General features: G+C 31.8%; 1 protein-coding gene across 7 annotated transcripts in view; it reads right to left on the reverse strand.

Moving 5' to 3' along the window:
* Nucleotides 1–15,436, reverse strand: part of LOC126807687 (GTPase-activating protein skywalker) — a 79,497-nt gene that overhangs the window by 15,297 nt on the left and 48,764 nt on the right. For 5 of the 7 annotated variants that reach the window (XM_056102413.1, XM_056102423.1, XM_056102432.1 and 2 more), the window contains exons 5-9: nucleotides 11,220–11,310; nucleotides 10,232–10,329; nucleotides 8,420–8,632; nucleotides 3,412–3,495; nucleotides 245–403 (exon numbers count right to left, since the gene is read on the reverse strand). In XM_056102413.1, the coding sequence (XP_055958388.1) occupies nucleotides 245–403; nucleotides 3,412–3,495; nucleotides 8,420–8,632; nucleotides 10,232–10,329; nucleotides 11,220–11,310 (645 nt within the window). Of the gene's footprint in view, nucleotides 1–244; nucleotides 404–1,200; nucleotides 1,943–3,411; nucleotides 3,496–8,419; nucleotides 8,633–10,231; nucleotides 10,330–11,219; nucleotides 11,311–15,436 lie in introns of those variants that run through there. The other 2 variants (XM_050532439.2, XM_050532492.2) reach the window with 2 other exon arrangements.

Genomic DNA, 15,436 nt, shown 5'->3' on the forward strand with positions numbered 1-15,436 from the left:
CGGTGTCTGAGGACATGGAATGCCAATGTATTCATTGAACCAAAATCCACTGATACTGATAATAAATTTATTGTTTGGCATTCAGTTGTAGGCTTATATATAATAATATTTGTGAGACTAAGCCAAGGCTGTGGTTGATAAAATAAGATCCATTGATAATTAATTGATTTTATATTAGTTAGTCTCCAACTGAATCAAGATTAATCTAATTTAAATCAGCTACTTTTAATTTGTGAATACTAACCTCTCCTCTGGTCGTTTTAATGATAATTATAGTCTGTGTTTTATCTTCTATCTTACTATACAATGTTCGTAGACTTGTTCCGTGTTCTTCAGATGTGTACAATAAAAATGGCTGACAGACAGCTAGTCTTGGTGGTAACCAACCCCATATCAAATGAATCTGTAAAAGAATTTAAAACATCAGCTTATGTCCAATGATATTCTGAGTAGCAAATTCTAACTATATAAAGTTAAGACATTTTTAAATAGTGTGTGTTTATATCCATCTACGCATAATTTAGTGTTTTAGGTGAAGTTTTTTCTCTTCTCTTTTCTTTTGTCTTATTCATATTTTTCCAGTTAAATTATTGGAATCATATGTACCCTATAACTACTAATACTTACATATATATAGGTAACATGGTAGTTCAATCACAAACAAGAACAAATAATACAAAATAAACTTCTTTTATGATTAACAAATACAAAAATTCACTCAGGAATAACATTTTTTTTCCCCAATCTAATTGTAAGACATTTATGATTAACAAATACAAAAATTCACTCAGGAATAACATTTTTTTTTCCCAATCTAATTGTAAAACATCAAAAACCCAATTTAAAGTGTTACATTAATAAATCCTTAAATAATAAAAACATCAAATAAATGTGCATAAAAATAATGGACATATGTGAAAATGATAAATATGCAATCCAGATGAATCTATTAGGATAAAAAAAAAAAAAAAAATTAAATCAACTATAAATGAGTTGTGACAGTGCAGTTGTGATCAAATGTGGAAATAGCACTAACCAATTACAACGAAAGACTCTTATTTGGCATAAATAAAACAAATTACAACGAAAGACTCTTATTTGGCATAAATAAAACAAAGTAAACAAGTCAATAGTGGATGCTGTTGCCTCCCCCCCACCCTCTAACTTCCAAAATACATAGATTTTATTAATTACATTTACCTTTAGATAGAGCATCTAGCAATCAAAATGCTTATCAATCTGCATAACCGTATGGAGCCGAATCCTTACCATATTAAGAGAAAATATAATAGTTAAAATTGACAAATTATAATAGTCAAAATGGTCATTTGAGATTTTTCACTTGTAAATATCACATAACACAAAATCACTATATTAGTATCAAAACAAACCCAAAAAATCTAGTTATGTTTTTTCACTTTCTTCTTTTCGCCTTTGCAAATTCACTCAAACTTTTTCATCTTTGCATTTTCAACTATCAGAATTTCTCCATTGTAATTTCTACCACAAAAATTTCTCCAATCAAACGGACAGAGGGCGTGGTTCCGGGTACAGCCGAAGATGACGTCTTAAGACGTCAGTATTTATCGTCTCGGCTAAAATTACTACTCCATTGGGTTATTCATAACTCTTAAGAATTGTCCGATTTTATTTATTATTTAATGAATTAATTCGTTGTCATGTCGAACAACTTTTTGTTTAATGAGTTATATCATCGAACCTTGATATGAGGTTGACTCATTGTCTTCATAGACCGGATGAATCTTTGACAGCACATCGGCATGGATGTGTGCAAATTTATGGAGCTGTAACTTACATCTGAAATAAGTGAAACTACAAAAGCAGTGCCTGGCTGCCTTAATCAATTAAGAAAAGCTTTACAGTTATTAGACGGTGTAATAAATTGCAAACAAGACAATTAGGGCATGGTAGAGAGTATCATCTTTCCGCCAAAGTTATTTATTCCACAAGAACAGTTACAATATTTAGTTGATAAAGATCTGTAATTTGTAGAAAATTAAAAAAAATAAAAATTAAAATACAACTAGAAACAAAAGTTGTATTAATTAAAATACAAGGTGGGCCTAATAAGGCCTATATATACTTCTCCGACAAGACTCAAGAGTTAAAAAAAACAAAACCTATATTATTGATGGTCGGATGGTATCATGTTAGTAATAGTTATTGAATTTTAACCATTAGCATTTTAAACTTTTGCAAAGCGGAATTTTTTTAAACAAGTATCCGGTAGCCAGTATGTAGGCCTAATAAGTTTTATGTAGTCTTCAATAAAAATATAGATGTGACGTCATCTTTTGATGTTGGCGTACTATGGTTCCTACAATTAAACAATTACCTACAAAACATATTACGTTAAATATTGTTTTATATAATTAATTAATCACCAGGTGTTTTTATAAGTCAAAATCCTGTAGGCCTACAGCGCTGTGGACGCTTACGGCTGACCTCCTGATCCATTCACTTGATTTGATATGCTTATTGTTTGAAATATATGTGTAGCCTATATTGTGTGTCGTGTCCACGGGTTTGTATTGTGTAGTTGTTTATGTGTGATGCGGTCCTCCTGCTCTTACTATTCTCTCAGCTAACCGAAGAACTCCAAATGCAGCAGCCGCTTATATCAACGTAGATTTATGACGTCGTGTATGAGGGAGCATTAATTTTAGTCCAGACGGTAAAAACAGATGAGTTATGACGTCAACTTCGGCCGAACTCGGAAACACTCCCCTTTCCTTATATGGTCAGTTAGTAGATTGGAGAAATTGTGATAGTCGAAAATGCAATGGAGAAAATCTGATAGTTTAAAATGCAAAGATGAAGAATTTACAGTGAATTTGCTCAGGTGAAAAGAGAGGGAAAAAACATAACTATTTTACATTGTTAATTTTTGTCGAGCAATTTTGTTTTATGGTAAATATCCATTTAAATGTATTAAATGTTATGTGATATTTACATGTGAAAAATCTCGAAAATGGCCATTTTTACCATTTTGTCTATGATAATTTTGCAATTATAACCATGACATTTTCTCTTAATATGGCAACAATTCGGCTCCATAAATCGGAGCAGAAAATGTTCATTATCAAACTTAGTCAAGGTACTGATTTAATAAAACTAGACACCAAAGTGTATTTCATCATTCATTAGAAGTGCTCTAAATAGTGGAACCCATTTTAATAGTCTCCTGCTTTCTGTGCAAGGTATAAGACAAAAACCTAAATGTCAAAAAAATTCACAACAGTAGTAAAATAGTTGTTTGTTTATTACAAATTTAACGTCTAATACATAATAGTAACACCACTTCACCTATATAACAAACAAACTGTAACAAAAACATGTTAAACCAAAGTCATGCCGTTACAACAGATTCACATGACCAAATATACTTACGTCCTCCTGATTCAAAATATGACTTTCCTTATTTGGAAAGACATACATTCCTAAAGACCGTGACCTTGATCTTGAGCTTTGGGGCTATTTTAAAATATTTTAAGGGTATAAATATTTGTTTTATTAATTCTTTGATGAAATAATAACATTGGCATGTTACGATTAAATCTCACTAAACATAAATTTTAAAAATTCCAAAGGGCTTTAGATTCAAATTTTCTATGTCAATACACAGATTAAAATATTAATTGTTTCACACTATTGTGTCAGTCAGCTCAATATGATATTTTTAATAAAATAATCATAGGCACTGATATATTACATATATATGTAGGGGACGACCTTTATAATTTTACTCCAGGAAAGAACTATGTTTATAAACAGTTTGTAGATTTCAATATCGTAAGGTAACATGCATTAAAAATGTCTATTTGTCACAACTCTAGAAGGCACAATCGTCCAAACTTGAAATCAAATATCAGACTTTCAGTCCAACTAGATTGTAAAAAAGTTCTATCAAAAGCATATTAGTCCAAAAATTATTGAAACTGACCAATCCTGATTTTAGTCATGGCCATGTAATGTTTTCATTACTTTCTATTGATTTCATGATGACACCACAGTATTCTGTCTTCAGCTACGCAATATTAGCTTGTTTCTTGGCGGTATATATTATTAGATCAAAAATTCTAACATGCTGTCATCTAATTTCTACCTTCTATTCATGTAATTTCTAACTTCTATTCATGTTATTTCTAAATTAAGACAATGTATAATCCAACTTCTTCATTTGTTTAGTGTAAATTTTAATTCTGTTTCATCTTTATTTCTATTATTAAGTCGAAAAATGTCTACTTCATTGTCACTTTACATGTTAATCATGAACGTCGATCAAATTTAGAATTTTGATACTTCTACCTAGCAACCATCATTATGACATCGTTTGGTGTCACCACTGTGTGCTCAATTTGGCAATTTGAATGGTTTGGTGGAGTATTAGAATTGAAAACAACATCGAACGTGATCTGGTTTGCAAATACTATTTCAAATATAAGCTAAACAGCATTTGTTCATTTATTTTTTTAAGACAAGTGCAGGATTTGGAGAATTTTATTTGATTTTTTTTTTACAGTTAAGCCAATTAATATTTGTATACTGTTAGTCTATATTCTCTTACTGCTTTAAAAAATGTCTCTTTATACCATCCAAACGACTAGGCACTATCCATGTCAGACCCCCCGCCCTGTATCAATAAAAAGGGAGGGAGAACCACACCGGAAGATATCAGTATACTTATATCATAGAAATATATATACTAATGTCCAAAAGAAAGTATACACTGTGCATTTTGTGCTGCATCAACCAAAGTCGTTTTTCCATGGTATACGGTATTTGGGTAGAATGTCAATTTGCTTCACATTTTTATTTCGCTTAGAAATGTTGAGTTTTGAGGCAATTTGTCAAGATTCCATAACCGACCGATCGAAAGTTCGTTTTATTGCCGTTCCGATGCTACTAAATGGTATACAACGTGACTTTTTGTGAACGAATAAACCTCGTAGTGTTTCGTGTTATGACGTCATAAGACACGACAAAGAAAAACTGTATTTCAAGTCCCCAAGACCCATATTCGCGGTAAATTACGTCGAAATGCAACTGAATGTTCATTTATGAAGTAAGCATTATGTTATATGAATAAAAGAGTTGCCCAAAAATAGATAATTCGATTTATTTTCTCGCCTTTTGCAAGGGCGACTGTGTTGACATCACGTTACTCATATTCTCGCGCTTCTACACTAAAAGGAAATTTTCTCCCAGCTACAACACGTCTTTACATTTAACACCAAATGTTTTTCAACAACAATTGAAATATTCCGTAGCATTGACGAGTATTTCAATGTTCTGAAATAAAAAATTCGCTGAGTTCCGTGAATTATTCATGCCTGATTTAAAGCATTTACTCTGCGCACGAATGGAATTGAAACCAGAAAATATCAACACGGGTGTCGGAGAGCCATTATTACATTCCGCAGCTGTGAGGGAAGACAACTTTCTACGGATAATACATACGATTTCTATCCACTTAAAAGGGAATTATATCCAAATAAAGCTGGAACAAAAAAAGAATTAACGCTAGCTAAGAATAATTTACAAAATGGCTCAGATTCTAGATTTTTCGTTTGAAGAGGTTGAGATGATGGAACCGTCATAGAATTAGGTCAGTCATGTCGATACGTATACCAACCAATTGTCGCAAAACATTTTATTAAATAATTTAGCATTATAGTTGTCATACTGATTATTATAATTTTAATTCTTTGATTTTTTTGGTAAATATATTTAACACCTAATTATAGGGGCTCTATATTTATTGGCCAGTTAAACAAATTGAAATTACCGACAAACGTAAGGCCTTATTAAGGCCTTGTTGATTTGATATTCACATTGATGAAAATGTACAAAATAAAAAGGAAGAAGAGTCATCCGGATTTGAATGAATAATGAAAATTCAAAAGTGAAGTAAAAACAAAACAATTCTTTCGGTCAAATTGTTGCATTATCTTTGACCACATAATGTTGTAGTTTTCAGTTACATAGGCCTTAACACTACCGTAGCCTATCGATAGCCTACTTAGTACTTTTTGAGAATTATGCACCACAAAAATAACTTTTTATTGGTCAATTTTGTTATCTACTGAGTAGAAAATAATATGTCAAAGTAGAATTCTTCTTGTAACATGTAGGCCTTCATGAAAGTAATGAATGCTGAGAACAATAATGACAGTGAAACAACAGTTATGTTATTTTTAAAATTATGTAGTTGCTATAGCAACCACCCAAAGTCCTTAATATTTCCCTAAAATTACACAATTCATAATATTTTATATTACATGTGTTATAAGTATATGCTAAAATGCTTACTGGTATCGTACTTAAAATGTGGGGATCATTTGCAATTCAGTATGGTAAACACCATTGAAAATGGTAAAAACATTGCATTTTTGTTGGTTTGTTTTTCGTTTTGGTTACCGGTACTATAACATCCAAATATTAAGTAATATACAAGAGTAAAGACATGTGATTTTAAAAATTCACAATCACATTTACTTGTAAACAAAACTTCACTTCAATATACTTCATATTTTATTTATGTCGTAATAACGGCCAAAATGGGCAATTTGCTACTGAGGAATGTTTTTAAAAAATGAACCCCTTTCCTGCTGTTGAAAGAAGACATATAAATGAAATGAAATGAAATGGGGTTTAACGTCCTACTGTTCTGCTCCTAAACTGGGCTAATGAAGACGGGCATACGCCATACAGTGGGCTATGAGGGAAATTTTGCCCGGGCAGCGGCACTATCGCCTACTCTTATATCGAATTCCAACTGCCAAGGGATCTTTTACGTGCATTCCAATGTATACACGGGACCTCGGTTTTTCGTCTCATCCAAAGGACTAGACAGCTGTCCTTGTCAGGCCCTCCGTCCTGCATCACTGACAAGGGGGAACCACGCCGGAAAATCTGGATGAACTTTCTCGGCCAATGCCGAAGACATAAAAATATTTTGATTTTATTTATTTTTTAAAACCTTGCCTGATAGCTTCTGATTTTAAGATAACACAATTATCAATATTGATGTCATAAATATTGGAAAATAATGCTTTTTGGAAAAAAAATAACTGTAGTTGCTATGGTAACAACTCAAACTCCTTCATATTTTTCTCAAACTTACACAATCCGTATAATTTGATATTGCATGGGTTTCAAACATTTAAATTGCTTACTTCAAAATGTGGAGATCACCTTTTGGGTTATGGTAAATAACGTTGAAAATTGCATTTTTTTCCATTTTGGTTGCTATGACAACCAAAATTGATAATATATGACGAATTAGAAGTAAAATTCACAAACTTTTTGACATGTTCACATAATTTCACTTATGTATCTCCATTCCTTCTTATTTTATTAAGGTCCTAAAAACGCCCCAAAAATAGGAAATTTGCTCCCACGGAAAATTGTTCAAAAATGAACATATATCCTGCCCTTGAGAGAAGGCATATGAATATTTTTTCTCCTGTTAATCTTACTTGATAGCTACTAATTTTAAAATGCATAACAACCAGGTTCAATATTTCAGATATAACATGGACAAGACAATTTTTGATGAAAAAATTGACCAAAATCACTTTGACAAAATCTAATTTTGGAGTTGCTTGGGAAATCAGGGTAATTGTTACAAAAATGTGAAAATCGAAACATAATTAGCCTTAAAGTTGTATTTCATGAATTTACATCTACATATTTGATAGGTTTGCTATGAAATGAAATATGACATCGCAAAAAACACCAAAAATGACTTTTTCAAGGCGTTGAAAAACCTTTCTTCCGCGAAAAGTCAAAAATCGCAACTTTGAGCTTCCATAAAAAAAAAAAAAATTCATCCGATTTTGAATCTGTAAAAAGTTTTGGGAGAAGAATGATGAGATCTACTTGAAAAACTAATAAAATCAAATGTATAATCATAATCTCAAAATCACCTTTTCCACCTATATAAAGTGACATTTTTGTTAAAGCAGTAATAGAATGCAGATCAACAGTATATAAATATTAATATTGGCTTAACTATAAAAAAAATCATTTGAAGTTCTCCAAATCCTTCACTTGTCTTCAAAAACAAAAAAAAATGAGAAGTTAGAAATTAGACGATTGCACGTTAGAATTTTAAATCTAATATACTGCCATAGTTTCTATCCATGAATGTTGCGTCTTTAAAGTAAGCACACTAAAAAGCCTGTGGAAATATGTCCCCTTTTTGGATGGTCAAAAATTAAATTTATCAGCAGAGCTAGAAATGATGATATGTAAATTCCTTTTTCATTCATATTTCATGTTAATAATGGATGTGCAAATATCACAATGAGACACACATCAAACTTACAGGAAGTTGTATCACAAGTATACACATAACAAACTTCTAAAATAAAAACTGTGGCGATCTACTTACCATTTCAACATTAAGAATACTGGTTCCAACATGTTGTAATATGATTGGCCCACTAAATGACCTTGATAAAGGAACACCATGTACAGAGTGGTTTGAACCAACTCGACTAATTTCGTGATTGGCTATATGTGATTTACTGTTTACATACATCTCATTTTTCACCTGAAGTTTTTTAATCTCTTTTCTCGTTAGGCCTCGGATGCCAAACGCTACCTGTCGTGAAGAAAAAAGCAATTTGAGAATTTCGTATATTAATTAAAGAGGAATTATAATTATTCCCTAGAAAATAATGTAATTAATTTTGAATAATATCATACAAAATTACATTGGATTTTATCACATTACATAAACATTTGCGAAATTGTCTAAATTCATTAGAAACTGTCTATAGAAATTGTCTATATTCATTAGAAACTATCTATAGAAATTTATATATTCACTTATTTAGTATAAACTTTCTACAGAAATTGTCTATAGAAATTGTCTATTTTCAGTAAACTCTGTCTATAAAAATTTACTTTAATTTTTGCACTGGGAAATAACCATTATATTCTGACATACCCTTATCTTCCAGGCAGTGAAACCCTTATTCCAGTTTTCAAAGATAGGTTGCCAGGCAACAAAACATACGCCCGCAGCAGCTAAATCGTCCGAGCGGTCGACAAGGGTTGTCACATAGTTATTCTTTTGTAGGTAATTAGGGGCATTTAATAGACAATTTCGAACAGATGACATTATAATTTTCGTCGTTTGAGGGTTCACAAGGTTCTAAAAACTAAAACAAGGGCTATAACACTGGAAGTAATCTACAGAAATTCGAGAGGCTTTTTCGTTTTAATTCAAATAATACATATAAATTTCATACAGATCGGATGATAAAACTTTGTCGTTCGAACATTCACAAGATTCAACAAAGTAAAACAAGGGCCATAACTCTAGAAGTAATAGACGGAAATTGCTGAAATTCAATAGGCTTCTTCATTTCACTAATTGAAATGATGCATATGAATTTCATACAGATTGGGTGATAACTTTTGTTGTTCGTTCACAAGATTCAACAAAGTGAAACAAGGGCCATAACTCTAGATGTAATTAACTGAAATTTGCTGAAACTCAATAGGCTTGTTCGTTTTACTAATTTAAATGATACATATAAATTTCATACAGATCGGTTGATAACTTTTGTCGTTAGAGCATTCACAAGGTACAACAAAGTGAACAAGGGCCATAACTCACAGCATAATTAAGGGAAATTGCTGAAATTCAATAGGCTTCTTCATTTTACTAATTTAAATGATGCATATAAATTTCAAACAGATCGGATGATAACTGTTGTCATTAGAGCGTTCACAAGATTCAACAAAGTGAAACAAGGGCCATAACTCTGGATGTAATTAACGGAAATTGCTGAAATTTAACAGGATTCTTGGTTTACAAATTTAAATGATGCATATAAATTTCATACAGATCGGTTGATAACTTTTGTCGTTTGAGCGTTCACAAGGTGCAACAAAGTGAAACAAGGGCTATAACTTAAGAAGAAATTGACGGAAGTTATTGAAATTAAATAGGATTCTTCATCTCACTAATGCAAACAATATCAATTTCAAAACAATCAGATGATAAATGTAGTCTGTAGAGTGTTCACAAGAAATTGTGGAAAACGGACGGGGGTGACGGCAATATACGACCACATTTCCATGTGGGCGTATAAAAATGCACACAAGGTGTAGATTACAAAAAAGGGTGAAATAAATATTATTCTGTTTAACCATGGACCTTATAATACATGGTTTGACTTATAAAACTTACCTTTAGTAACTTGTTGATATTAATAGGCATCTTGTCACAGAATAACTTTATTGTTACTCCTAAATTACTTCCTACTACTTCACGACTATTTCTCCGACCTGGGAGAACAAATTAAAATATCTCATTACTTTAAAAAAGAAACAAATTAAAAGTTAACATTCAAATTTATAGTATGTAGACCTATGGTCAATGATTTTAGCCTAATTATCTGCTCTGGTGAAGACTCAACTTTCAACTAAATGTCAGAAAGCATTTAAACACACCACTGTTGACATATCAATTTAAAAGATGCATTATCAGTCTATTGCAAAAATTTTATTTGGCTTCAAATGTTATTTAAATTATCATTTATACATTTATCATATGACAAGCCTAAATCAACTCTCTAGACCATTAAAAGGCTGGGATATTGAATAGAATAGAACCCCAGCACCATATTATAGTTTAATGTTCCAATGGAAAATCAAGATTTCATTCATAATAGTAGCAATGGAACTTGACAATCAAGACTTTATGTTTTTTGTGTCAAAGCTTCAAACACTCCTAACTTAACTCAGAATAAACTAATTTAACTGAAATTTCCAATATTCATTATTCATTATCTATTTTTAAACTATTATAGCAAGAACGGCCAGCTCTTTATCTTACATAATGCATCTTTAATGTGTTATTTTTATATTAACTAGAAATTGACTCCTTTAGTATGAGAAGACTACAATCAGTAATTGTTTTTCACTCAATCAACTCTTCTTTACCAAATCCCTCAACTTGAGAAAACTGGTAGAGCTGTTTTAGGACAGAATTTTTGCAGATTAAGAGTAGCCTTTTTCCAGCTCACATGCCAAATATTTCTCAGCCAAAATTCAGTAAATAAACTATATTATTTCACCAATCATTTACACAAATAACTTTAAAATAGATTTACAGGCACAGATTCCAAAAATTATCCAAGTTGTAAACTTGTAAATTAAAGAAAGTAAAGACTTACCGTTGTGTTTGGCAAATGTTATGAGTATGGCCAACCCTACTCGGTATAAAACTTTAACACCTTCCAAGAGGAAGCAGTCAATTATTTTTACCTGAGAGAGAGAGGAAGATAGACAGTAATCAAACAATTATAAAAAACACAAGACAGCAAACTTATTTACAGTATTAACTAGATCAAACATATAAATCTCTCTACTTGAACGTGTTATTGTTGACACAATTGGAATTATTATAGTAATATACCCTCATCCCTGACTTTCTCAAAACAGACGACAACAAACACCATCACCATGTCAAGGTATTATGACTTTTATGTCAGAATGAGATAATTTTGACTGCATTAAGGATTGGGTTGGTCAATTGGTGCATGGGTTTTCTCCTGGTGCTCATGTTTAAAATTTGTTGTACTTTTGGAAATAATTACGTCAAATACATGTATGGTAGATTAGTTTTACAAGCTCAAAATGCACAGTGTGTAATTCATTAAAAGGGCTTAGAGTAAGTATATATGTATAATCCCTTTGATAGCTATATATTGCAGTCATAATAACATTAAGAATCTATAATGCATTATTGTTGTAATGATAACATTAAGAATCTATAATATAATGCAAAATTACAATATTAAGAATCTATAATGCATAATTGCCATAATAACTTTAAGAATCTATAATGCAGAATTGATGTCATAATAAGTAAATAACTTTAAGAATATATAATTCATATATTGCTGTAATAATAACTTTAAGAATCTATAATGCAGAATTGATGTCATAATAAGTAAATAACTTTAAGAATCTATAATGCATATGTTGCTGTAATAATAACTTTAAGAATCTAAAATTTAAAGTACATTAATGTTATGGCACAATAAGGAAACCAAGAAAATGATTTTTTTTAACATAAAGAAAATGGTTTTCTTTGATTTTTTTTAACATAAAGAAAATGGTTTTCTTTGATTTTTTATAACTGACCTAGACAAAGACACAACTAATCAGTTTTAAGATAATGGAGCACACACGACAGTATATATTGTACATAAATAGATTTTTAGACGTCTATACCAGGGATGGGATTTCGCCCGTATATTCCGAACTTGTCCAACGCTATTTTCCAAAGGGCCAAATTTCTGAACGGGAATATGCCCAATCGGACATCAAGACATGGTGAATAATATTCAAAATTCCAAAATTAATATAGTGTACTGAGTGTATAACTACCACTCAACCTGATTATCGTTGATAATAGGCTGGATTGATTAGGTAATTAAGTGATCAACGTATTTATCATGTTATACCGTCTATACACCTACCTTGATTAACTACTTAATCTGCCATGATTGTCTGACTTAATCCTTTGTCGGACAATTTATCAATCTAATCTTAAACAAAAGTCATTGCTTCCCCTTTGTCGGACTATTCATCAATCCAATAAGAGTGATTATAATTTTAACCCACATGTTTACCTTGTGGTTTCTCTATTGGCGGACATTTTAATCGCATTGATGTGAGCCGACAGCATCTATAAACTAGTCATAGATGTCACATATCGTAAGAGTATATAACACTCTAAATCAATTGACAGTCATTTCTACCAAACAATATATTTTATTAAATAAAGGGATGGACATCTAACTAAACGTACTCCATGGCCTAAGGCCGCAAATGGAACAAGCCAACAGTGAGGCTGATGTCCCCCGCGGAAATCCCAAAATAAATAGATGACACATTTTAATTTATCGCACATTTATTTTTTTCAAAAATATCAAGCAATCAAACTGATTATCAGATAAAATCAAAGTTATCTTGTTCTAAAGCATTAGCTCGAAATGTTAATAATTGAACTCAGTCAAGGCATTCACCTAATGAACATCTACATCAAGTTTAAACATTTTACCTCAATTAGAAGGAGAGTTATTGTGTCCCAAAAAGAACAGACAGACAGACAGACGGACGAACCCATTTTAATAGTCCCCTGCTTTCTTTGAAAGGTGGGGACAATTATTATAGCCAACCAAACAAGTTAAAGATCTTTAGAAATCTTGATCTTAGTCCTGTACACCTATCTCTATCTGTGAGGTATTTTTTTGCAGAATACAAACTTTCAGTTTTCGTACATGAATGACAGTAATCATGTCACTAAATTAAACAATTGTGCTTGGATAGCCATGTCTACCTGTACACCAGTGCTAATTAAGCTATTGTCACAGTCATCATGTCACTCATGCAACTCAACAATGGAATTCATTACATAAGTTACATAAGTTAACCTAACGACCACTTCCAAACAACAATATATGCCGAGCAGAAACTCTGAAGACAAGCCATTTCTTCAATTTGTATAATTTGTATATTAAACCCTGTTTACAGTATCCTTGTGAAATCTGGGACTGTTTCATTAATTTTAAAAACATAAAATGCTACAAAATCGATGTGATGTTTCCAAAATAATTTGAGATTTTATTAGATTATTTCTATTACATTAAAAAAAGAGATGCATATTTAGACGTGTAAATTTTCTCTTTGGATATAACAGACTTCGAATGATTCTTCAATTTTTTAATATACCGGAACATAAAATACATATCTCTATTCCTACGAAGCCGATCACATACAGGCACTTGTAAAATCAAATAAACGATTAGTCAGACATTTTAATTTCACTTATCGATATATCGATGATGTTCTATCACTGAATAATCCAAAATTTAGTGATTATCTAGAATTCATATATCCTGATGAGCTCAAAATTAAAAACACTACTGACAGTAACAATTACGCTTCCTACTTGGATCTGCGTCTCGATTTTGACAATTGCCATAAACTTAGTGTTAAATTGAACGATAAACGTGATGACTTTGACTTTCCGATTGTTAACTTTCCATTTATTAGTAGTAACATTCCAATATCACCAGCTTATGGAGTGTTTGTGTCTCAACTAATTTGTTACGCAAGAGCTTGTTCATTTTATTCTGATTTTTTAAGTAGATCGAGGCATTTGTCATCTAAGCTTCAACTACAGGGATACTTGCGAACTAAACTTATTAAAATCTTTATAAAGTTTTATGGGCGTCATATTGACTTGATTTGTAAATATAACATGTCTCTCGGCTATTATTCTAGATATATTTAATTGACGCATATACAATCTCCCTGATAATGTTTGTCTACTACATCGTTAACACTGTTCATCACATGCATTTTGCATACCAATAGGTCCATTGGCCAATCACGCTATTTTACCGAGATTTCGCCTAATAGTTTGGATGCAGCTATGGCGGGTGTGGCACCAGGCAGGGTAAGCTCAACTCTTCCGGACACCTGTTACCACTGTTTGTCGTGTATTTTGTACACGGTGAACAGTCCATTTGCTGATTACACTATTTTTGCCGTATTACACTATTTTGCCTATACCGTTTTTTTAGGACTTTGAATTTTGTCTAATGGTTTGGATTGTTCGTACTTGGTTTTATTTTATGTATTTTACAGTACTGACAGGCCAGTTACTGCACTTAATAAGGAATCCTAACTAGTGACTACCATCAATGTACAATTGTGGTATATTTAAGGAAAATCAGATAAAAGTAAATACTGTAATTAAAACTGACACGTCGATTGATGAACAATGCATAAAGGATTAAACAATATAATAAATCAACAAAAACAATAGACTGGATTAACGTCGTCACCAAATGACAGGTTGAAAAGTGATGACAGGTTAACGACTTACTAGCCAGTTGACCTTAAAGTGGTTAATTTAAAAAACATTAATTATCTTAGCGATTGGCAGATTATCACACCATTATACATAGATTCAGTTTTCATTATCAAATTAAGAAATTACTTACAATATGTTTGTCCACCTAGTTACACGTATAGGTACATGTACACTTTTAACACATTGATTTTAACTTTCTTAAATGTTATATACTCACAATACAATACAAAAATGCGGAAATGCACTGCTGTTTTTATTAGAGGTAACCAGTGTATGTTGATAACATGCCAATTGCCTACACGTGAACATAAACAGTTATTGCAGTGCCACGGCCAATTCTTGCAGTGTTGTCGGATGAACACGTCTCCCGATAATGTCCCAGACATGCTCTATAGGGGAAAGGTCAGGACTCATGGCCGGTGAAGGCTCATGGACAATATGGTGATGCTGGAGGTAGTCATTGACGACATGAGCGCCGGGGGCACGGGCATTATCGTCTTG

This window comes from Patella vulgata, chromosome 1 (genome assembly GCF_932274485.2).
Source record: "Patella vulgata chromosome 1, xgPatVulg1.2, whole genome shotgun sequence".
Classification (NCBI taxonomy): Eukaryota; Metazoa; Mollusca; class Gastropoda; family Patellidae; genus Patella; species Patella vulgata.